At 43.1% G+C, this 25,767-nt stretch overlaps 2 protein-coding genes across 4 annotated transcripts in view; one reads left to right on the top strand and one right to left on the bottom strand.

Annotated features, from left to right (window-relative positions):
* The window catches only part of mymx (myomixer), a 29,834-nt gene extending 18,470 nt beyond the window's left edge, over positions 1–11,364 (bottom strand). For 2 of the 3 annotated variants that reach the window (XM_080036352.1, XM_080036350.1), the window contains exons 1-11: positions 10,703–11,364; positions 10,024–10,086; positions 8,501–8,626; positions 5,578–5,724; positions 4,875–5,066; positions 3,971–4,057; positions 3,612–3,730; positions 3,411–3,525; positions 3,213–3,290; positions 2,993–3,108; positions 1,405–1,567 (exon numbers count right to left, since the gene is read on the bottom strand). In XM_080036352.1, the coding sequence (XP_079892478.1) occupies positions 1,405–1,567; positions 2,993–3,108; positions 3,213–3,290; positions 3,411–3,525; positions 3,612–3,730; positions 3,971–4,057; positions 4,875–5,066; positions 5,578–5,724; positions 8,501–8,626; positions 10,024–10,086; positions 10,703–11,206 (1,710 nt within the window). In that variant the 5' untranslated portion in view covers positions 11,207–11,364. The remainder of the gene's footprint in view (positions 1–1,404; positions 1,568–2,992; positions 3,109–3,212; positions 3,291–3,410; positions 3,526–3,611; positions 3,731–3,970; positions 4,058–4,874; positions 5,067–5,577; positions 5,725–8,500; positions 8,627–10,023; positions 10,087–10,702) is intronic. The other variant, XM_080036351.1, reaches the window with a different exon arrangement.
* Positions 11,365–24,532: 13,168 nt separating this feature from the next.
* The window catches only part of klhdc3 (kelch domain containing 3), a 28,213-nt gene continuing 26,978 nt past the window's right edge, over positions 24,533–25,767 (top strand). The window contains exon 1 of the mRNA XM_080036530.1: positions 24,533–24,633. The gene's annotated coding sequence lies outside the window, so the exon portion shown is untranslated. The remainder of the gene's footprint in view (positions 24,634–25,767) is intronic.

Raw genomic sequence — 25,767 nt, forward strand, 5'->3', positions numbered from 1 at the left:
TGTGACAAATTACTTTTACTGTCCAACTGGTGGTTAAACTTGGCGCTGAGCTTGGCCTCTGGGCTCCAGGGTTTTGTTTGGAGTGTCTTTATAATCCTAATCCATAAAAAGATACGAGTGGGGTTCCCACAGACAGTGCACCCAGGTAACTCCCAGCTCCCACTGCAATAAAGGCAACTTAATTGCAGTTAAAGGAATCTGGAAGGCAAAAAAGAGCGAGCTCTACCAGAAACACAGAGAAAATGGAAATAGTGAAGTGTTCTCTCCTCCAGCACCCTGGGCACTTTCTCACTCACTGGGCAAATCAAGGCCAGAGTCTCAGCAGGGACATAACAAGAGCGAATGCAGGGTCAACAAGAGGAGAGAAGCATAGCATTATGGGATACCCCTTGGCTGAACAAAAATAGCCACTGTGCATTCACTTACGGACTGTAAAGAGATTTAATGTGCTAACTTAAAAGACTAAATATACATATAATTACTGGCTTTTTAACATACCACACACTTACGTCTCTGGATAATTCCTCTTCCAAAAGACACTAACAGTATTTTCGTGCAGGTTTATGGGCAGTGGGCTCGCTATAGGAGCACCCACATGTTCAATACAGAGCTGTTATGGCCTCTGAGCTGAGGAACGCCGTGTCTGAGCAATCCACACGCTCTGCAGGTTCATCCACTTACAACATCTTGTAACATAACATTAATCGGATGACTGTGTACTTTTGTGAGAGCAGTTGAAAAGCAAAGACATTTTTCTACCACAAAGTGAAATTTGGGGTCGGAGGGAAAAAGCCTATTTGCTCTGGCCCACCGTTCAACCATGTTGTACAGTCACGGCTTGACATTTTTCATGGAAAACTTATGGAATTCTTGTGCCAGGGCAAATAACACCTCTAAAAGCTCTTCCTGTGACTCCTACAGGGCAATATTCAGAACATTTACAGACTGAGGCTCTTGTCAGGAGATAGAGTCAACTGGCAAGAGAGGAAAGATACAGGTTGTTCTACTCTCTTAGCAGCATTGGTGAATTTTAGACCCAAGCTGGCATTCATCCTAACCATTTTACGAAGGACTTATTCACAAATGGGATACCAGATAATGTGATTAGTTCGATAGCTAGGTAGGATGGAAAACTAACAGAACGGTGGGTGCCAAGACTAGACGCCACTGCTCCACAGCACATCTGACACACTCTAAACACACACTGTTATTTAGGAAAAACCTGCTTAAATTGTAAATCAGGCATTTTCCAAACCAAAAGGACAAAGTGCGTCACATTCTGCAGCCACAGGAGTCGGTAGGATTGGTAGAAGCTGAGCTCATACCCTTCACTGTTCTCTCCCGGTCCAGAGCCACAGTGTGGTTTTCCCTCCAGTAATAGAATGACATAGCAAAGCAACTTACCACACAGCCTTTCAGACGATTCTGCTCCTCCTTCACCTCCTTTCCCATGATCCTTTGTGTCTCGGTTCCCACGTTGCACTGGGGTTCCCGGGCCGGTGTCAGGGGGTCAGCGTCTTCCCTGGTGAAAGTGAAGCCAGTGGGAGAGAGCGCGGTCCTGTCACTCCTGCAGGGCGAAGCAGAGCGGGGAGGTTACCGCGGTGTTGACAGCAGGGCTTCAGAGGCTAGAGATGAACTCCAATTATGGCTCTGCAAGTTTTCTGCCAGTGTTTGTGTTATTCGGTTTAAATGGCTATGAAAGGCAGCCGATAAACACGGACCAAATGATGTAATATTTGGATCTAAAGATAGCCCGTCCACATGGGAGGCGCTCTCAGCCTGAGAAATATTTGGACAGCAGATGTTGGAGCTGAATGTCAGAACTTTGGAACTTGAGTTACTTCTGACGGACTAATTATATGAAAGTGTAACATTTTTAATCTATTTTTTGCACAGGTAGAGTGTGAGGATTGCAATGTTATACACTGGCTGGCTGGTCCAAAACATTGTATCCGCAACAAGGTAACATGGTCGGACTGACTTGAGGTTTGGCAGGAATATTGATGGTCCCCAGGGGACGGATCCTAATGGTTCTTATGATGAAAATAACAAACCAAATATATACAGCACGTCTTAAAACAAAGACTTGACTTTTCTAACCTCGATGTTCCCACTTTTATTCAACAAACATCAACAAATGTCCAGATTGCCTTCAAATTTACAGACACCTCCCAGATAGAGTTTGGACATTTTTCCAAAGAATGCAACATGCCACTATGCATGCTCAAAAGTTGTAACCTATGTCCAAACAAAGCAATTCAGTGCACAACTTTAATATAATTCCTTGTAGTTTTGATCCCATTTTGCCACTGCATTAAATGTGTCTGTACTCATTAAGCAGATATTGCTTCTGATAGTCTGAAAAAAAGTCTAATGATGTAAAATTCTGGATTCTAACTCTATCCTATTAAAGTCACAATAAATTTGTTTTACAAATGCAATAAAAATTTGAAAATATTCTCGTAAACATGTTTTATCTCAGATTCAGCTGACTATTCAGGGTGACGGCAGGATTTTAAAAGTGAGGAGAGAACAAGCCATGTAGCCAACTCCACTCGGTAAGCCAAGAAATTATTCACAGTAATCAAACACATGGTCAAATTCCGAAGCAGTGCAGAAAAGTGAATATTATAAAACAAAAAAGTGGGTGGTGAGTGATGATGTGTGGTAGTCGGGCCTCCAGACAGACGGGTCCTTTGCTTTGCTTATAATTTTTCACGGAGTCAAACCCAAATTAAACAAAGCTAATCGAGAGAGAGAGAGAGAGAGAGAGAAAGAGAGAGAGAAATCTTTATGTAAAGCTCATTTTCATTTTGGAAAACTGCTTGTAGTTTCAGACTTTCAGTGTCAGGGTACCAGAAGAGTAACAACAGAAGAATACAATTCCAGCTCAGTGGAAACCTGTGGAGGACTAATTACTGGGGAAACAAATGCTGCATGTGCTCACAGGGCCACCAAAGTTGTGTGTGCAATCCCTGGCCTTTTTACGTACCTGAAAACCTTTTGAAGGAGTGCCCAGCAGTCCTTCACCTCGCTCTGCCTCCGTGTGACGCCGGCAGCCAGGGCCGGATGTAGATTGGACAGCTGGGACACACTCACATCTAGCATCTAGCACACACAGGCCTGTAGGTTAGGTTAGAGAAGGCTTTCCGCGACACGCTTTTCAGGGTCTGATCGAGCTCTGCTGCTTTGAATGAAAAGATGTTTCCTACCATGATTTGACTGGCGATGTCACGTATTTCTCTATCTCCGAAGCCGTCCAGCTCTTTGGATGCAGATATGCTTTTCCTCTGAAAACAGAGAAGACATGAAGCAGTCAAAGTTTGAATCTCAGACCTAAAATGGAAAAGAAAACGATTAAAGGCAGAGTCAGCTATTCCGGTGAGTGACTGCAAACCGGGTTATTGTACCATGGTATTGATGGCAAACAGTGTGTTATCAGCCTGTTGGTAGAACGTGGACACCTCCAGGGCCAGCTGAAGATTTTCATGGTAGTTTTTCAGATGAGACTGGACCTTCAGCCACCTATGACAAAACAGTACAAACAAGTTCAGTCTTCAATTCACTCTGAAGATTGAAGGTACCACTTCAAGGTAATGAGCAAAGCGTACATTTTATTGATGTACTTCCTCCTGCTGGAGATGTTTTTGCCATCTGTCTTCCCTTGTTTCTCCAGTCTCAGGGCCAAGTGGTTGATCTCCTCGTGGAGGTTCCTGTATATCTGCTCATCCTGCAGTCAAACAGGGGGAACACAATCCAACTATGACCTCATTCCTCTTTACCGTACACCCAGGGAGACAAATTATACTCTGCCATAGATAAATGAATGGAAATATTTTTTTTTAACAAAATTGCATTATCAAAACGTAAGCATATGGGAACTTGTTTATTTTTTTCCTCCTGGATGTTGTTTAGCATGTATTATGTTAAGTATTAATAATTTTTCTTTTTGTTCCTTCGCAGTGCTCACCTGTTTCAGATCTAAAATCCTCCTGGTCAGCTGCATTTTGTCAACATTCTCCCCCAGGACATTCACCAGAGACTGCTCCTCTTCCTGCTGGCACACATAAAAGTCAGTGTTTATGGCCCCCATTTGTTAGGAACCCAACCATTAATTCTGTTCAGAGGCACCACATTAGCCCTGCTGCTACCAAGGTAGACGCTGAACAGAAATAGCCTTCAGCATCAAGAGACTAACTTTGAACTTGATACCAATGCACACGGGGGAAAGGATGAGTGGAACTAAATGGAGAATGCCGTCTCCTCTGGGGATGGATGTTTTATAGACTTCGCAAGCAACATCCTCTTATTGCATTCCCACAGGTCCATTATCAATCACCAGCTCCCTTGTGCCGAGAAATAAACATGCCGGCCGAAAACGCACTAGATTGCTTTTTGATAATGACAGGCAGATGTTTTACACCGGTGAAATATACACAAACAAGCGATGTCTTCGGGACACTGAGCTAATTTCCTGTATTAGCAAGTGCTGTTTTCGGTGCCAATTATGTTAACAACTGTTGATTAGAGCTGTCTGTCCACTCATATTTGCCTCTGGGCAAAGCCGTTTTTGGTGTTAATTGTTGTTGCAGTCGGAGAGCTTGATGGCTTTTCTGTTTAAATGCACAGGGAGAGGAGGGGAAGTCGTTTTGGGGACGGCAGGATAGGAGGGTGTGAACAGGATCAGAAATCGGGATCAGAAAGAATGAAAAAGACTCAGAAAGGAAATTGAAACAAATGTGCATAAGAATAACACAAATTGCTGAAAAAGACCCAACATTACTTGAAAATAATACAAAGGTTTTACTCTACAGTTAAATATACACTTATACCTAAAAGAGCAACAGAAGACAGTGGAATGATTTTTTTTTTACCTTCTGTTTAATCCATGCCTCCAGCTTGTCCACTTTCTTGTTGAACTCCTGCAGGTTCTTGGCTCCACCCAGGGCCCTGGTCTGATTTGCAGCCGTCTGTCTCAGGGTCTGCCACTGCTCCCTGAGCTGGCTGAGCTGCTTCTTCACCAGATCCGACGTGGGGTTCAGCTTGCAGATCAACTGCTCGCCCATCTTTTCAAAAGAAACATGAAGTCATTGTTTACCCCCAGACTGACACAGAACAGTGGCTGAGTACGTTTGACACTTCAGATTTGTCATTGAGTCATTGCTCATGTGCTGGGGCCAGCTTCACAGACGAAAGAAAAACTACCATTTATTTTTTCTCAGATCTGCCCTCCAAAAAATCTCCTATCCGCTGAGCTGTCTGAATGTCAGGGAGGTTAATTATCAGCAAAGCACCGTTTCCAAACAATTTCTCCAGAGGGAGAAAGTATAAACTGGCTTGACAGAGCCGTCTGGAACACAGAGGGTCTGCTTTTCTCTCCGTTTGACTGGAAATGCCTTACGAGACCATTATGTTATGTGTTATGTGATCTGACGGAGGCCTTTTAGCACGGAAGACCGTGAGTAATGGTCCAGTTCAGATCCCCATTACCTGTTAAAAGAGTTTAAATAAACATTTCACTTTGGATGTGGGTTGCTCTGATGGGCTTGTTCTTCGTTGATGGAACCATTTGGTCACCTGGATGAGTTGTATCAGGGTGTTCTCAAAGTCTTTGAGGTCCCTCTGGAGCGTCTGCGAGGCTTCCTCCCAGTCCTGCAGGGGGCAGTGCTGAATATTACACCCATCCTTCAGGTCCTGCAGCTTGCCTTTGATCCACGCCTCGGCCTACATCACAAACAGACACAGGGACAAAAAAAAAAGTCAAACATATGCTTTACTCTGAGACTGCACACATCATAGTGGACCTCTTGTAGTCTTATTCATAGACCGGTATCAGCTGTCTAATGGTTCTCAGTTGATTTTTGTAGGAAGTCTGGACTGAAAAAGTGAAATGATGCTATGCATGATGGGAAAAACATGTGGTGAAGAGATAGATATAGAGCTGTGGATCAATATCCCACATGGAAACATAAAAAAAGCGATTATCAGATTTCTTTTGCAGTGTTTCAATGAAATGAATATCTAGGCCCTGAGCTTCCACACCCAAGGTTCACCTACAGCCTATTGGTTTTACGGTATCCACTGCATGACAGCACGCTCAAACAAAGTGTAGTTAGAATCTTATTCTTGCTGACCATGATGGCAAACAGGCCACATTCTCTTCCCCGGACTCAGAGTAATACAGAGCCTCAGACGCAGAGAGAACAGCCCTTTGTTCTCCAGTGTCATGTTATGCAGAGCAGAAGTTTCTTTTGGCTAAGACTCCTGCCTGGACTCCGTTGCATAAGGCTTTGTCTTGCGGAGCCGTTGATTTTTTTTTTGCTGGCAGCATTTGTATGGAGACAGAACTGCGAACCAGGTGGCCCCGAGTCGGAAAGTGTTGGAAAGTACATGTTTGTTTTCTGCAAAGGAACCCGGAGTGGAAGTCGGTGACCCGCCCCGAATCGCAATAATCAAGTGGATTTATAACTCGACACTGGTGGTTCTTCCACTTCTCAGGCGTAGTGTGTCAATGAGTCATACCAATTGATAAATAGCAGGAACCTTTTTTTTTTTACAATGATGCTTTTGTGTTCTCTGCGGAAGGTTTAAGCACACAAACAAGTAATTATAACAGCATAAGTATGTATATGAGACTCCACAGTAACCATCACATTCAATCAATAAAACAACATATCATCTAAACAACTTCTTGCTGGAGATTTAATTTGTTATGTCACTTCTCCTCAGAGAGACAGGTCATTAACTCTGAAGGCCCCCGGTGCAGCGGAGGTATTTCTGGCTTGAACAGAAGGAAAAGAGCTTGACAAAACAGGCCTGCCCCTATCTCCTCACACTCGCTCCCATGTCATTGTAATGACCTCATACGGGAAGTCTATGATTCCCTTGTTTTCTTCCTGTCTGCTCGCCACAACAATTGTCTGTTGATCAAAATGTACAGTAAGGCCTTAGTCTGGCCGCGAAGAATAGGCGGCTAATGAATGCAGCGCAGATTGTGTCAGTGCTGCTGTTTTTTTGTGTGTGTGGAAAATCTGCGGTCACTCAGGAAAACAGCACTGCAGTCAACACGGGATTCATTATAAAAATAAACTCAGTGTTTGGTGATTAAAATCTGTAAGCAGGAACCACTGCTTTCCATTTCCTCAAGCTTCAAAGGAAGCCGTTTTTTTTTAAAATTTTTCCGAAAAAAGAAAGTGCACATCTTGATATTTTGTAAAATATTTACAGAGATTTTCATCCTCTCTTGTAATGCAATTTTGCTCTGAAAAGACTGTGGGAGTTTGAGTGGAAGTTTCCCCTTGCTTCCTCTATGGTGGAAATGAGCCGGTGAAAGGCGAGATGTTTTGCAGAGCCGCCTCGGAGACAGATGGCCCTCGACGAGGCCGAGGCTCCTCCATGTGGTGACCTGCTTTGCTCTCCCTTGAAACATTAGGGGCCTTTTAAAAGTCTCTCCCTGGAAAGCCCACTTCCACTTCCACCGCGATGTAATACTGTAACAACACATTTTCATCGGCAATAGCAGTCGACCAAATCCCTGTAAAACAAGCAGGTCTCCAGGTACCAAAAAACCTCTGGCTATTTAAAGCACATTCTCAAACGTAAAAAAGAAAGAAAAAAAAGGAAAGAAAAAGCAGTTTCCTCCAAAAGCAACAGATTCTCAAGAGCAGAGGGCCTGCTAAGCTTGTTAACATTAACAACGTGCCACGGAGCTCAACACATGCATACATCACACACGCTTCCCCCAGCTGTCACACATCCAAAATGAATTTCTTATTAGTGGAAGTAAACAACACAGCCCTATCATTTGCGCAACAGCGGTCTGATGGCAAAGCCAAAGTGCTGGACAAAATGTCCCTCAGCCGAACTCAGTGAAAAATGTCCTTGTACAACGGGCTGGACGCAGCGATGAGATAACGCAACCAGTTGTGCTGCTTGGCTGAGCCTCTCTGGGCCATAGGCGTGAAGAGATGGAGCCAAACAATGATCTCATCCCTAAATAATTGCTTCACTTGTGGCGGTTTCAACCCCCCCCCCCCCCCCCCCCTGCCGAACACAGCTCATACAGTTCTCGGGACAAAATAAGAACCAGTGCATATTTCGTTCTCCTCCTCTGAAGGGGTCATGCGACAGGCAGCTTCCAGCTTCTGACTTCATCTCAGCGGCGTAACTTGTTGCTTTTGAGATAAACCCCAAGCCAGCTTCCTTTCAGCGTGCATTTTTTTCAACATCAGAGGAGATGAGGGATTCTGATAAGACGATTTCTGTGCTTTCTTTTATTTAAAAAAAATAATTATTCAAAACATCTCCATGTGCTACACTCTGGAGAAGGGGAGTGGAAAAAAACACACACGCTCCTCAAACATTTTTATTAGTTTTCAATTATATGAGGGAAACACAGAGGAGTTTTGGAAAGTGCAGCATGCAGCAAACCCCACGGACTGACCATGATAAACTGTTGATATTGAGTATATATACCAGCTAGGCATGCTCTACATTTTACCTGCATCACTTCCTTGTTGAAGAGCGAGTTGCGCTGAGGGAAGCAGTCACTCTGCTGGGACGTAGGAGCAGCTGATGCTTCATACTGGGGATGACTCTCTATACTCTGTGACTCGGGCACTGGAATCTGTGTGAGAGCACGACACAAGAAAGACACAAGAAAGTGATGAAAACATGGCAGTGACATGGCTGCAAAATGAGCCTCTCTAAAAATATAAACAACAGGTGATTGCTTGCCTCTGATGAAAAACATTAAAAATGAAAACCTCACAATGAACGAGGTTGTTTGATAACAGCTTTTTATTATCCTCTCTTTTTAAATTGTTTTACCATCAACAGACATTACAAACTCGTGTCAGACCGGCCCCCTCAAGGTCCCTCTTAACACAAACCTTACTGTCAGCAAGTGCGTGAGATGAAGTGAATGCGACTGGCACAACTTCCCTAACGTGTGCGAGCATTCCTGCTTCCCTCACATCAGGAAACATCTGGGCAAAATGGAGGAAGCAGGAATGGACAGCTCCTTGAATGTCTGATGGGTTTTTTTTTAACTGTCAGAGCTCACATGTAAACATATCACCTTTAAAGAGACTCCTGGTATATCATGTTCACAACCTCATACCTGAACAGGTAAAGGCACCACAAAAACCTCCTCAACATGCAATTATGGCTGCTATTTTTGTTTTGTTTGCATGAATAAGATATGAGAGGAGGAAAACGTAGGCCTACTGTTGTGGTTACAGAGTGAGAGGTGATGTCGATGTGGGCCTAAAAGGGGAAATGGGGCCAGTGTTGTCACCGTGTTATTGTAAGCAGCCTCCATTGCATGAGGACTTGAGCGAGCTTTTTTCTTTTGTTAACATCTTCCCTGACCTCATGTTTTCCAGTGAGCCCTGCCTCTCCGCGGGGTCTGTCGTAACAGAGCACTTCATCCCCAACCCAACAAACACACTCACACACTCTGTTGGTGATTCCACATATCACAGGCCAAATCCAACAGCCCATTGACTCTGACAATATCATATGATATAGGCTAGACGTACTGTTTTTCCCTTGTTTCTTTACTTTGGCTAATTACAGCCAACCAATAGGTAACAACATATCTATTATATGGTAACAACAGACTTATTTGTGTGGCGTTCAAAGACATGTAGCTCCCACAACTCGTTTTTCTACCTCTGTTGTCACTTTACTCCACATGCATAGGCTAATATAATAAGTGTTTTAAGTTTGGCAGACAACACAGCACATGACTTCACTTCCTAAACACCGAGATTTTCATGGACGCCACAGCTGCCTATAAAGACCGCATACAAATTAGCCTAAGGGAAACATAGAATTATTATCAAAAATGAACAACAACAATTATCGAAAAGGTATTTTAGGCTGCATGTGACACTCACTGTCTTTTCTGAATTAAACGTTCGTTTACCTAAATATAGAAAAAACAAAAGGTAGGCAAATTGTTTTAAGTTAGCTAGTTGTCCTTTTTTAATGTAGCAATTTAGCTAGCTGGCGTCTCACCTGTTGGAGGCTTTGTCCCTGTGCGGCCTGAAATTCATCCATGCTGTCTTTGCTGAGGAAAACCTAAAAACGTTCAAAAGAGCTAAAGTAAGACTAGAGCAAGTTGGAAACAATGAGAACAAATTGTGGCAGACGAAAAAAGCAAACATAGGGCACATTTTCAATTATGCAGACCTTATAAAACGAATATCCCAATATTTTTTTCGAACAACTAGAATATTCTACAACTCTTGCTAGGATGCATTCGTAAAATAAATAAAAAAAATAGGCTAAAATAACTTTTACTTCAAATATCCCAAATAATTCACCTGCAAGTGTAACACCGTCTGGTGACTTCAGGTAGGCTTATGTGGCACTGAGTGTTGAATTTTTTTACAAAATGTCTACATCCCACACTGAATTTGTAATTGCTCTGCTTGTAGCCTGTATTTGGTGAAACTGTTCAAAGTAAGGGATTTATCAAATAAAAGTTATGTTACAAAAATATTTTACTTTATATTTGAAAATATTTACAATAGGACTATACCAAAACATTTTCTTTATCAATTAAAAATGAAGCCTTTATTCAAATAAGCTCTTTATAAATTACACTGCAATATTAACACAAATCCTGTGATATTGTTTCCTTGGTTTGGTTATTTGATACTTGCATTAATTAGTAAAAAAGCGTGTGCAGTACCTTGAGGTGAGAATTGGGCTTATTCTCACAGCTCACACCCACAATCCTTGGCAGCTGTGGATCCGATGTGGTGACATTGTTGTTGTTATTGGTGTTTTCAGACTTGGACCCCCCAGCTGTGCCTGCAAGCTGTGCTGCCGGCCCCTCTGACACCCTGTCCTCTGACCTGTCTTTGCTCCCGGAGATGGTGATCTTCTTGATGGACCTGGAGACAGTGGCGGAGGCAGACGCAATGTTTTGGTTCAGGTGGTCCTCGGTGGCCATGTCCTCCTGTCTGTGCGTCTCCTGCTTGGCCACGGGCGAGACGGGAGGACAGGGGCCATGTGCTCGTACCCCGGACCGGCTGAGGTAGAGCGAGTTCAGGTTGTGCCGTAGAGTGCAGTTGTCCAGACTCTGGCTCTGCAGATAGCCCTGCGTAAAGTCCTGGCATTTTGGCACGGCCGGGACTGACAGCCTGGTCCCGATGGTGAAGGGCTGGACTTTCCTCACAATGCTCTCAGACATGGCTGGCGTGCAGTTAGTGAAAACAAAATATGCCTAAGTCCAAATGGGCATTGGAAAGAAAAAAAAGGGAGAAAAAAAAGACAGTCTGTCACATTCCTCTGTGCGCTCTGCTCGCTCACCAGTTGTGTTTTGTCCAGTCTCTTTTTACAGCAGGCAAGTGGGAGAGAGAGCGAGAGAGAGAGAGAGCTCAGTTGTTCTCCTGCTTCTTGTGCATGTTGAGAATGCACAGCACGCAGCCCAGGACGGCTTCCTTGGACTCCTGGGATCGAATGCGGTCCCAGACGTGGCGCAGCGCCGTGCCAAGATGGGCAAAGCCTGTCGAGAGGCTTCTCCTGAGGAACTGTGCCACCGAGCCTGCCAGTTTGCTACTGAGGAGCCTGATAACCAGGGACCGCAGCAAGATGAAAACTGGCATGCTGCCTGACTGTGCAAAGTTAAAAAAAAAAAAAAAAAAAAAGAGGAAAGCTCCGAAAAAGGAGGAGGGAAAGAGGAGGGCTGGTTAAGAGAGGAGATGAAGTCACCACCTCTCACTCACTCTCTCTCTCTCACTCTCTCTCTCTCTCGCTCTCTTTCTCTCCGTCAGGGCCGACAGAGCGGAGAGAGGGGGGCTGTAAAGCCTGGCTGTCAAAAACTTCCCCTCTGAACCCCGGACACAAAAATCTGCCCAGATAAGAGGCGAGGAGTAATGTAGTCGGAGGGAGAGACCTCTGTCAGACCTCTTCAATCACAAGCTTATCCTCTATGAGGTAATGTCCTCCGCTCAAACACACACACACACACACACTCACGCTGCCTCCGCCTTACCTCCACCTTCAAGTGCAAAAGAAACAGATTCAGCCCTGAGGTGTTCTGCTCTGTTCCAGCGCAAGCCAAACAAAAAAATCTTTCACAGGCAGCAGATAAAAAAAAACTCCAGGGTAAAATCTGTATAAGTATCGGCTTCAGGGGCTCATGTGAGCGCTGTCAGTCCAGGAGTGAGAGTGTTCTCCTCAGCTTCGAGCTTCCTCTTTTTCCCATCAGCCAAGGAGCAGTTGTCTCACAGGTTACAGCTGAATGGAACAGAACAGCCGTGTCATTTTTGCGACTTAAACATCAGAGCTGCTGGCACGGCAAGTGTGTGTGGGATGGGTTGGGGTGGGGGGTGGGGGAGTGCAAATAACAGTCAAACAGATGATGACCCCTTGTCATTCCTTGATAGTGGTGGCCGGGGGTTCAACGGAGCACATATGTCGGGGTGGATTGACTGGAATGGCACGGGTGGCGTACGTGTGTCAGGCAGAGCTAGGGATTATAGACAGCAGATGAGCAGACAGCAGAGAAAATATTTGCAGGGCGCACAGGGAAGGAAGAGTCCCCCCCCCGGTGAAAGCTTTCCCAAAAAAGGAACTCTCACTCTTCACTCTGCTGCCCTCTGACGTGACCCCCGGCCCGCACCTGGTCCCACGGCTCTCAGAGGAAGCTCAGCCACTTCAAACAAAAGCCAGTCAATGTAATGAAAATTAGGTTATTGCATGTTTTTCAAACACTGCTTTTGGTATTTGTGCAAAACATTTCGAAATAGCAAATTTTTTAAAGAAATGTATCCGTCTGTCTCCAGCGTTACTGAGCTGTTTGAAGTAGGGCTAAAGCAGCAGACTGTGGGACAACAGTCACTCAGCAGGGCTCCACATGACAGAGGTAGCCCCGGAGACGACGCGGTTAATGATGCTTTTAAAAAAGGGCTCTGGTTTCTTGATGAGGTCATCCAAGGAAGAGTTTAAATTTGTTACAGCTTGAAATCAGAGATAGATTCTGCCCAGGCTGGGTGGTGCTCACGGAAGGCTGGATGGGTGGAGTACAAGGGGTATTGCTAACTTTAAAGAGCCATTTCCTCATGTTGCAGTGTAAGTGGCTCTAAAAGTGTGGGGTTTTATGTGTGTAGTGGGTACTCTGACTCACTGAGTGACTGTGGCACCACAATGTGCCACAATGTCAGTCGTTTTCCATTTGGACGATTGGAAATGTGAGTTATTTTTAATTCAGGATCCTTGTTCACCAGGAAAGAAATATAATGAATCATATCTTTTTGCAAGTCATGTTGTGGAAAGGCAAACCAGCCCACTGAGAGCTGTTTTGGCTCTTGATAACAGATTGACCCCAGTGAATTAACTCTTCTAACCCTGGCTGTAACACATTTACATTAAACCGATTAGGTATGACAAATTAAAGTAGCATTGGTCATCAGACTGCTGTTGGCAACCATGTTGAATATACCCCTAGAGCAGGGGTGTCCAAACTTTTTTCACTGAGGGCCACATACAGAAAAATCTACGAAGGGCCGGGCCACTTTGCAAAAATAACACATTTATCAGGACATGTAGCTGCTCTGATGTTTAGTTTCATAGTGTCTTCGTAAATTGTAATCCTTCTTCACGGCAACACTTTCCTTGCACATTAAACAGACACATTTCCCCTCTTGTTTATATGCCAATGATACACCCAGTGTTTTCTGCCTTTGCGTCCAATGTCCAGCAGGGTGAAAATAGTATCCAGCCGAGGTCCCGACCCTCCTAGGGGGGTCCGGGGGTATGCCCCCCCGGGAGATTTTTTAAAGTTTTTAAAGTGAAATGCATGAATCTGGTGCACTTTGAGAGGGAAATTAAGAGGCTAAGGCTGAAGAATTTTGTATGAAAAAAAATGGAGACACTGTGGTCAGATGAATTAGAAGCTATTGGAGAAGGACACATAGATTTTCCATAATAATATTAATTTAAAATAAAATATTATGCAGGGTCCTCTGGGATGGGCTTGTTGCTCTTTTTCTTTTATGGGACATATTTCTCAGTAATATGATGAGTGCATTTAAATTATTTAAAAATTACATATTACATTATATTTTTAAAATGTGCCACGGGCCAATCAATCAGTGTTTGACACCCCCCTGCACTAGTGGGTTAACTAAGAAATGCAAAAGAAAAAAAAAAAAAATGTTTCCAAAGGGCCATATTACATTATATTTTTTAAATCGGCCGCGGGCCAATAAAAAGCGGGCGGGCCGTAGTTTGGACACCCCTGCCCTAGAGTATTACTTGAATCTCCCCTAAAAACAACACAATCGAACAAATGTATTTCCGTCTTTGGTAGCGTAACAAACTTAGCATTTTGAGTTTTGTTCATGCAAGATGTTTACCCGTGAAGCATCTTATGTCAGAGGAATGTGTGAAAGCAGTTTGGTGTTTTAAGTCATTTGCTTCAGCAAATAAATCAAGAGAAGGTGCTATTTTGGCTTGTCTCCTGAGAAATACTCACATGGAGACCCATTGTAAACACAGATATCACACAACACACAGAATTGCAGGTAGAACCAGGCAGCATTGTTGGAGGAGTTCCTTGACTTTTAGAAATACTTATTGGAGTAATTACTGAGTTGGAGCCAGGAGGTAATTGGACTAGCTTATCATAAAGGCAGGAAAACAGTCAGCTTGGCTTCAGCTCACCTTTTAAAATGCTGCATGGGCTTTACAAGCGCTGGTAAACTTATTTTCATGTTTTGGAGAAAGTCTTTATGCTAAGCTAAGCTAAGCCTTCTGGCTCAAGCTCTTTACCTAACTCACAGACAGGATAGTCATTTCCAACTTCTCATAATGTGAAGTCACCTACGTTTCTACTTCTACTAACACTATGAGCAAGATATTTTGCACATCATCATGTAGGATTTGTTTTGCCGAATAATATATATAGTGCAAGAATTTCATTCAAATGTATGAAAGCTCTTTCTTGTTGAACCCAAGGCTTTGTGTGTCTAACCTCTGTTTTCCACTTAGCCTGTAAACATTTATAAAGGATGGAAAGTTGTTTGCTCACAGAGTCACTGTCAGGTTAGATTTGAACCAGGTGTCCCACCTCTGCCAACCCGAGTCAGATTAAGCTACTGTAACACCTTCCTCATGTTGTTTACCCTGGTAGTCCTTACTCCCTCCACGCGGCTCTCTCTTGCTCACATCTTGTGCATAATGTTTAACCGTGCTTCCCACATCCGTAACGAATCATTTAGACCTCAGCCCTTCATCTGTGCCATCTTCCTTAACGTGCACCTTTGATTACGGCTGTTGAAGACAAGCCGGTTCTGGCCCTGATGGCTGATATCACTGCCTCCCAAGATGATAATAAAAGCCCGATGCTTCCTCACCGCAGGCCCCCGGTCGGTGATCGCCCTTGTTAGATATCTTTCATTTTACTAGAGTCAGTAAATACGACTTGGAAGGAGTCGTACGAGGGGTGATGTCACCGAGGCTGCCCGCATGAAAGGAGAGTGATAGTTGCGGTGGAGGAGAGAATATGCATGGGAGCTAGAGGGGGTCTGTACTTTTCCACTGGGTGTGTGTCATCACAAAGGCATGATTGGCCGGCCGGTCAAGTTTCAGTGCAGATAAGGTTGAGTTTTTTCGCTCTGGATCACGATCAGAAAAAAAAGGGAATATTTGAAGAATATCTTTTTTTGGTTGATATGAAAGGGTTAGAAAAAATGTAAATACTTGCTTCACATGTGTTGTGTCACATGTCAGGCATGCAGTGCCGGAGCTTTTGAAGTAACCAGACAGCATCCAGAGATATCTAACCCCACGACTGGACGCTGCTCCAGCTTAACATTCCACACAAAAACATCCTTGATTCATTTGATTTCAACTAAAATGTACTTGTTAACTCATTTGAATCAAATCTGTTTTTATTAGTTATACATGTATAACATAAATTGTGGGGTTATATGTTGAATCCCCAAGATGTAATAATCTTCCCTGTGGCCTACACCCTATACTGACGTTTTAACAAGCAGGCAAAACGGATCCAGAACACACTATCTCATAATGAAAGTCTTAAAAAGCAATATTTTAAGTTACTTTTTAAACTTTTTTTTAGATAGAAAGAAACTCATCGAGAGAGAAAAGTTGTGAATGAACATGTAATACAATCTACAAGGCTGCGGGGGCATTGCGCCGATGACACTGTGAAGTCGTAAATGTGTATCAATGCTTATCCGCTGATCCAAATAGCTTAAAATTCCTTTGTTCTTAGCTCACAAGCCCGATCCCACATCTTGACAATGACCTAGCCTCTCTCTCTCTCAGATGGCTCGCCTGTGGGCCTTTGTACCTCAGCCTCTGAAGCTCATACACAGCATTAACAATGAAATGATTTGTGCTTGAATGGAACAACATGACAGCTGCACTTTATGGACCAAGGGATAACACAAACAAATTACGAACAAGACACATTTTCTGCATTTACTGCATGATGTCCACATGGATTCCTCACATGGAAGTTTCACCCATCCCAAATCAATTCCGTATAGGAGCGAGTTGCAACATAGTGTGTAGCCTTCAACTTCAATCGAAACTTCTTATAAACACAAATGATGCAGCCATGAAACTTGTCAACTGGAGCTCCAAACCCTTTAATCACTGATTTGATACTGAGATAGTTCTGACGCCTAGTTTAGGAGAACACCTGAGGCTATAGTTGACCTAATGAGACTGCATGCTTATCAGCTGACGTTCACACACACCTGTGTTCAGACTGGGAGTCCCGTTTCACATGCTTCTTCTGAACATGTCCGCTCTTATCGCAACTATGAGGAGCCCGAGCAAGTGTGTGAGCGTTTGGATGACATCATGGGCAATAAAATGCCATCTCAGTCAGTCGGTACTCATTGTTTACAGAGACAGAGTGCCAAGTTTGTCTCCGCAGCAGAGAGAGAGGCAAGCAGAGACAATGAAGCTCAACCGTCTGCCGTGACGCATATATATCAAATCTACTCAACTGTAGCGCCATTGTTCCAAGAAAGACAACAAGGCCACTATGTTTAAAGGATTCCTTAATGTCTTGGAATGTTATAGGACACGTTTATAGGTGGTTGTCATGGCTGCTCAGACATCAATAATACAATGATCTCTGGCCTCCTCCAGCAGCATTCCTCCATGCAAACACGCAAACCCCGTAATATTTGTTCTATTCAGCCTCCAGCTTTGGCTGCAGGGTGGTATCATGAGAAGAAACAGTGTGTCGGTTACTTTGTAAAAATATAAAAGCAGGAGCCGGACCTGGCTTTAAGACAGGAGGGCCTTTGTTTTGTCTCCAAATGTCCTACCACAATAATTAGCCCCGACATTAGAAAAATACACCAGACAGTGCAGTTGGGAAACAGTGATTCTGGAGAAGTTATGAACGCTCAAGATCAAAAAGAGGCTTTCACTGGCTCTTCAAAAAGCTGATAATTTAGAGTAAACATTCAGGCTTGCTAAGTGAAGCAAGTCAAGTAACAGGTCTGCGTGGGAATTTGTAGATGATCAAATGTATCCACTTCACAGTTAGTTTGTGTTTCTACTTCTGGAGGCCAGTGGATGACAGATTGGCATCCATTTGTTCTCACACAAGTATAAGGGTCACTGAAAAAGAATTCTTGGTTGTAGGCTACTGAAAAAGTTTTGGAACAAAAATAATACATTTTTTACAAATACATTTTTTGCCATGCTAGCTGCAGTCCTCTAGGGATGGCAAAGTCGGTCTGTATTGTTATGGAAGTGTGTACATCATACATTGACATTGATTGTGGTCCCCAGTGGATGAATCCCCTGACTCTTCTTCTTACTCCACCTATAAGGCTGATATTTTTGGTATGTAGGGAAATATCTTGGCAATTATTGGATGGAACACCATGATTTGTATAACACACAATCACATATTCACATCCCCCTGTGGACAAATTGTAGTAACTTCAGGATGCCTTAACTTTTAATCGAGTATCATCATCAGGTCGAAAATGTTATTTCAGCAGTCTTCAGTTCTAAGGACTGATAGCGGAGATTATGAGATATTCATTTATTTTGACAAAAAGTGTACCCCAGAATAACTGACTCTACCTTTAAATCTTTTATTAAAACAGAGTCTAATAAAGCTGTGTAGAAAGCAGTGTCTGCCATGCTCAGTGTTCCAGTGTGGAAAGCACTGTATGCAGGGACACACTGTGTCATAAAGGCCTTTATTGTGCTTTTTTCTCAGTGCAATTAGAAGCCACCCTCAGGTGGCAGTCAAGCTGAATGGCGGGATGAGGTCACTCCATCATGTGACATCATAGGTTCACATGGCAACTGTGCTCCGGCAGCAGGAAGCAATTTCCCCATATCAAAGGTGGAATAACAGAAAAAAGCTGTACCTTATTTCTGCGCTCTCCAACAGTATCAATCACCGTGAGAGGGAGGCTTAACATTTGACCTCTGATGTCATTCCAGCGGCAGGTTGGGTCCCTTCAAGCCTTTATTTTGGAAGCTTTGTTGACCTGGCAGTGTGATTTATTAATCACATTCAGGAACTTTAATCATGTGATCCAGACTGCCTGGAGTACATTGCCTGCTTGTGTGTGCTTGACATTTAAGACGCCATGTGTTGCCAAGCACAGAGGCTTGTTAAACAGTTTGAATGCACAAACACAGAATCGAGAGGTGCATATTTAAATTTAAACATTTACATGTCCAGACGCATGATGGATCTGCTCTGTGATCGCGATTTGCTTCAAAACTTCACTTCAGAGTAACGGCACAACCAAAGAAAACTGTTTCATCTGAGTGCTTCGGGCAAATGGAAAAATGTAGGCAAGCCAAAGTACATCTTGAGTCATTTTTGAGCACCGCTATTGGGTTGCAGATTGGTTTAATGTTTTGGTTGAGGTAATTCTTCTCTGTCATTTTCTTAATTGGAGGTAAATAAGAAAATACCAATAAAGACACAGACAAGTTTGAAAAACTCTCACAGATGTTCTGACGCAGTGGGGTCAACAACACTCGTTTTATCTCACTTTGAATAGTCAAAACAGTCTGGATTCAATACAAGGAAGAAGAATGGTTCTTTTTTTTCTGCTTCGAGGTAGAAGTTGGCTTTGAGGCCTTTACATAACAAGCTGGACCTACCTGAAAGTTCCGCGTTATTGTTTGCTTCCCTCATGTCACCTCCTGTTACTGGAATGGATGAGCTCATTGCTGACACCAGTCTGAGCTATGCATGGCTTGTTGATGCTAAAAATTCAGCTGACACAATAACAGACTAACACCAGTGGTATACTCTTACAAATAGAACCAAGTGACAAAAACATTATTTGTCTCCGGAGTAGAATGACAGTTTGAAACACATGAGAAGGAAAATGGAATTTGAAGCAGACGTTATATCATTTTGGAAATTTACAGTCCCTCTTTGTGAACCTGAACAACTGTGGTGCCATCAAAAGATTAGACCTGGGGGCTCTTGTTGTGGTTTCATAAAGAACTTTTGATGTTTTACTTTCAAATGACCTTGCTGGTTGCCAATGACAAGCAGAAAGTGTTCCCATTGCTGATTATTGGTGCTTACAAAGTCCTATTCACTGGGAGAATAACCCAGACTGCTGTCTGTTTTGACGTAGATTGTTGCTCAGATGTCTGGATTGTGAAAAGCACATGGGTTCAAAGAGACAACATTTGACTATCGCAGGTTCAAAATATTAAGAAAACAAAGAGCCTGCATCATGTGTGTGTGTGTGTGTGTGTGTGTGTGTCTGTGTGTGTGTGTGTGTGTGTGTGGGGGGGGGGGGGGGGGTGATAGGAGGAGCAGGTGCAAGTGTCTTCAGATAGGGTGTGGGATAACAATTGGGTTTGGGACAGGTGCTGTGCAAGCCAAGAAACAACTGTCCCAACTGTGCGGGGGAAGGAGGGGCAAAAATAGAAAAGCAAGCCACAATAATTAACGTGGCTCAGATTAAAGTACTTTTTGATGTGGCCTGTTGCAGTCAATCTGAAAGACCCTGTGGACTTGTCATTATTTTTATCAGTTTCAATGGGAACAGAAAACCAACAGAATAAAACGGTGTAGGGAGACTGGTGGGAGACTGGTTAGTATGGGCGCAGATGGCAAACATGCGTGGAAACAACCTTTTTACAAACCCCAAGTGAGATTGTAGAGGCTTAAGGGAACTTTCCCATTTGCCCCTTGTGCTTTTGAATTGAAACCAGGAGTGTTTCCTACCCTTAATTTGGTTTTATTTGGGGAGGTGAGAGAGCCACAAATACACAACCGAAGACCACCACAAACACTAAACAACTGCACAATAACAACACCCTGGTCTGTTTAATGGTAGCATGCTCCAAAGAGAAGAACAAGCCTTAGGACTAAAGTTTCAATGGAGCTTGAAACACCCAACAAGTTTGCGCTTCACTGAACTCACCATATGGCAGGCATAATCAATCGCTGATAGAAAATATGATAAAAACAGCCATATTAGTCTTTATTGAACAGACCACTGTATGATATTCTCTTAGGCTGCCTGTATTCAATTGATTTTGAGCCAACTCTTACCAACCCTGACTACTGCCCAAAGCATTTTTGCATGTTTTGCCCAGAGTGGAAATGATCCTTTATTAAATCAATCATCTGTTTAGGATTTTAAACTCTATCCAATATTCAATCCTTGCAAGGCCACATGATTTTGCTTATAAAGTCGGTTAAAGTTGGTTAATTGGTAATTGGAAACACAGCCTAACCAATAAAAGGCTGCTACAAAGTACCAATTTAACTCCTAATTCAGAGCAAGTCAAATGAACCATGAGCGAGAAAATGACCTAAGGCGAATACCAATCGTCTTCTTTTAAAAAAACACACACACACACACACACACACACACACACACACACACACACACACACACACACACACACACACACACACACACAGAGGAGCACTGTTCATTTTATAACCCCCAAATTAAAGGAAAATGTATGATTCAATCATCTGGCCACAAAGTTAGATCATGCTCTATGACATCATTCTGGACTGCTTAACGCTGTTGACCTAATCCAGCTATAGCGGAAGTCAAATCAGAACGTTAAACATCCGGGGAATATCTCCACATGGTGTAGCAATGCACTGACCTCAGCTGGTGAAAGCACTTTTCTCTATAGTAGCATTTGTTATTGTAGACTTAAGTATGTCTGAGTATTACTGATTTTTGGGACAATTGCCACAACAGCACAATGACCGGGCTCTACAGCAACACTGCTTTACCTTGCCATGGGCTTATGGAAATTGAAATACATAGAAAGTTTGGAAGGACCCTGAGGAGTGTGCTCATTGTAGTCTTAAGCACGATAAAGACAGTCAGTTTCATACATTGACTGATGAAGAATGAAGGCGCGAAATAACAGTGCAAAATTTGACTAAACTATAATAGTACTTGTTTTTCACGTCAACATGTACAAAGCTTTTTTTCCCCCTCTCCTTTCATTTACTGGTGCATTTAGCATGGAGTTGCTTTTACTGTGCATAATAACAGCACACTAAGGATTTTTATGAGCCACGGTAAAGAAAAAGGTTAACCGAATGAGCCATTTCTAAGTAGAGGCTGTGTTTTTCTCTGCCACAAAGCATTGCAAAGCTCTTCCATCATTGGGCCTGCCCAAGAATACCGAACAACAGTTGGTCTTCGCAGTTGTTGTTGACTTGCAGAGAGCTATGCTGCAGTTGGTCAACTCCTGTTGCCTATGTCAAGGCATAGCAACAGACAGACACCACATGTGCTGGCTATAAAGTAGGTAAAACTCACCACTAAGCAAATGTGTCAAAGTGTGGCTCGGCAGGGTCAGATGGGTGACGCAATGTGTGCAAATGCTGACAGGTGGGATGGCAGGCCTGAGTTTTAAGGGCTGGGCTGACAGACTAGGCGTAGCTGTAGGAGATTACAGAGACTTTCACTGGGCCAGAGTCTGTTTCACTAACTTTATGCAACTATTAGTAACACATATCACCTTAGTAAAGAGAGCTGGGGCAAGAGAAAAAGCTGGACTACTGCTCCACTGCATGCTTAAATATAATATTGGTGAATTCCATCCCATATCATTATGCTGTATATGAGGTTTTGCATTTTATAACTCAAAAACAAAACAATTACCCCAAATAATATCCTTTGTCCCAGACATGTGGTCGTCTACATAAACGTATCCAAGCCACTTCCCGACAATCACATCATCTAACTGCAATTGTGTAACAGACTACATGAGAGGACAGCTGAGTATACAGCTTGGGGGGATCTATGGTTCAGACCGCCATTTTTCATTTAGGATTTTATATCTATTTTTAATCTAAAAAAGTCTAGCTTGAGAACACAAGAACTTCTAAAAAATGTTTAATGGGTCTGACAACATTACATGATGTTGATGATAGCGATTCTACAGCAGCAACAAACTACAAAGGGGATTCCTCTTTTTGAGTGATAATAATTTGAGTGCATCTATGATGTACCGTAACCTATTTTTCATTGTGTGTCCGTCTGGGGGTCTTTAATCACCTTTCGGAGCACCAAGGGGCGGCTGAGGGCAGCTGTCGTTTGGGCAGCCACAGGCACAGTCTCACCATTGTGCGTGACGTGCAGCTGGCATGGTGTTGGAATGCCTACACACGATGAATCAATCAAAGCCCCCTCCTTAGTGGACCCGATCTGGGCAGTGTGATATGAGCAGATCCATGGCAGCTGGAACATGGCTCCTCAGTGCCATAATCCCTTTTACAAGGCTCTACGTTCGCTTCAGCCCCATCGTTTGGAGCCGAGCTAATCACAATATAGGCCTGCCTCTTTGTAATACAACGCTTTTAAAAGTTAGGTAGCAAAATCAAGTTGCACGATGTGTCATATTTACAGTCCAGACATGTAGAACAGGCCGTTTAAAGGGCTCAAGTATAGTTCACTACATGGGATACGCTTCACATACTGCAAGTCCCACCACAGTTGTACACAATTGCCCTTGGCACCGTCACATGGACTTCAGTTTTTGTAGGATTAGGTCAGTCATGCCCATATGAACCTCAGATGAAGGTCTATTTTGTGCTCAAAGTCAGGCAGGCTGCCCAAGAGGACATTCTTATTCATGGGCAGCTTTAAACTGGAGGTAGCGCTTGCAAGATTAAGGACTTTTCTTAATTTCAAACACAATTGCATTCCCAATCACTTCCGTATTCCACCACAATCACTTCCCAATTCCACGACACTGGTTTTTAGGCTTATTTATTGAGTCAAATCAGTGGCCCTTCTCATGTCAAGCTGAGCTCCTGCTTGTTTGTATGTATGCAGCTTCTATGCTGAAGTGCTTTTAAACAACTTGACACTTTGATCTCGAGGGATGATGCTTGGTAACTGACCATGCTCTGCAATTCCTCATGAATGACTGTCATGCGACGTGAGCAGCCAACAGTATCAGTACAGTGCTTAGGTGCATTTTAACCAGGACAGCTGCATCATCAGGGTCACGCTATCTTACCAATGAGACCAGAAAGAAATCATGTCCTGAAAAACATTTTTGGAAGGAGTCCATTGTTTTTGGGTATTTGACAGCCTGCTGACCATGTGAGCCATCCAAAAACGTGTGTGACAGCGCCATCTACTGCTGTACTATGTTATTGTGTGTGCCAAAATACTCACATGGGTAACTACAATAGTAAACAATAGGGGATGAAAGTTTCAGCTTGCTCCATATATATTGTCAAGTTTCACTATCTTACCCTATGTTACCCAACCTTAAAAACCAGTTTAAATGTAGAAATGTCTACGCAGTACCCCTCATCACTGATATGGCGTCAATATGGATGTGATTAAGCAACAACATTAAAAAAAAATTCTCCATATGCTTTTTTTAGCATTGAATATAGGCTAATTATAAATCAAAATGTGAAATCATTTTGATGCACTGGAACCAAATGAGACTAGACTATGTTTGTTAACAAACCGTTGGCCCTGTTGTGTTAACAACAGGGAAACAGTAACATTTCGGGTAGCTTTCTAACTTCAAACAGTGTTCCAAGGATTAATTTTTTTAATTCAGTTATGTGAACTTAGAAAATGTTCACTTCTCTGACACACTCAACGTTAGATAGTGCACCTTTAATGGAGCTTCCATCGTATGCAGTCTGCGATATAGCCTATTTACTGGAAACTTGCAGGCATGCTATGCCTACATATACAATACACGCAGGGTAAAAGGTGGCAATAAAAAGACAATTCGTGGGCTCCCTAACTGGTTATTCCAGCCACACAGCTTATAGGCCTAGGTTAACCTTCACTTAGGCAAAGACTAGCCTAAAATAAAAAAAATTAAAACTCTGAATAATACAAAAGTTAACTGAAGTTCAGCTAACAGTGATTCGGATATTTTTGGTTAATATTTTAAAAATCCTGAGGTCCTCACTCACAACATTCTGACTGTCAGTGTGAACCTATGGTGTGAACGTGGATGAGTTGTATCCAGGAGGAAAATTGCCGGTAGGGGGTGCCAGCGGACGCTGCCTTCTCCCAACACGTCACGAGGGAGTTGGTAGAGGCTCCCAGTGAGTGGCACAACCTGTTTAAAACCCCAGTTAACCACAACCAACTCGACCTGAAGGTAGTAACATTTTATTCCTCTATTCATTGTATTGTCTGACCAGTTCGTAACTTTGCCAAGGTCTGGAATAAACGCCACGGTGTCAACTCATGTCTCTTATTCAGTTCAGGTTGGCTAGCTAACAGCTACATGTAGGTAGCCACTACATATTAGCTTTAGCCTAGCTGAGGGACAGCTTCTCCTCTTGGACAGTCGCTTATCAAACAGCTGGACACAGCAGCATTGCTATCTAAACACGGCTGTTGTTGAGGTTGGTGTTGTGAGGCACTCGACCCTCACGGCTGGTCGCTGTGCATCACGTGCATGTGTTATTCTTGTCCGAATAGCTAACGTCGGCTAGCTAGTGTTTGAGGCGTTGACTGGGCTGTAGTAATGGAGTTACAGCTCAATGTCACCGGCTCTAGATTCGCTTTATAAATCAACAATCGTCGCGTCAACAATATACATAGCAAACGCAGATCTGTGCAGTGAGTACGTTTCTAGATATGGGTTTTCCTGCATGTGAAACGACTCCTACTGTCTACAAAGCCACTGTGCCAGTACCATGGTCAGTCCAGTCATCTGATATCAACAATATCCTGTTCGGTTGGTCAGGAGGGTGTACAAATTGCTCTGCACCTGGCCTCAGCTCTTACAAAGACGTCCCCTTTCTCAACTTTTTTTAAAGAAAGACTAAAGAATGAAAACAGAAGAAAAAAAACGCCTTTTAATTTATACTGGGAAAACTACTGAAAACATGGTTTACTGCAGCAGATGTCAGTCAATAGTTGCTGTATGTTGTTTTATTCTGAGCGGAGTAACTCACTTAATGAGTTTAACATGGCAGCTTTTACAGTTGGCCCCCGAAAACAATGACCACATTGACGACAATGACTCCAATAAAGCCAGGACTCACATGTGCCTGTTGCCTAGCTCTGGCCCGTGTTGCCCCCTAAGAGATGTGTGGTCTTTAAATAGAAAGGTCCATGTGAAATGGTCTTCAGGGGGGATTGGTCAGCGAGAAAGTGAGTCATTGAGACAGAATAGGAAGGGGCAAGATAGGGTTTAGCGAGAGGCAGGGTCGCTTCTTAGAAGTTGTCAGATGTTTATTTTTTGCAAAGTGAATTTATACCTAATTGCTTTAAATGAGTTATT

Source organism: Ammodytes marinus (assembly GCF_949987685.1).
Source record: "Ammodytes marinus genome assembly, chromosome: 11".
Classification (NCBI taxonomy): domain Eukaryota; kingdom Metazoa; phylum Chordata; class Actinopteri; order Uranoscopiformes; family Ammodytidae; genus Ammodytes; species Ammodytes marinus.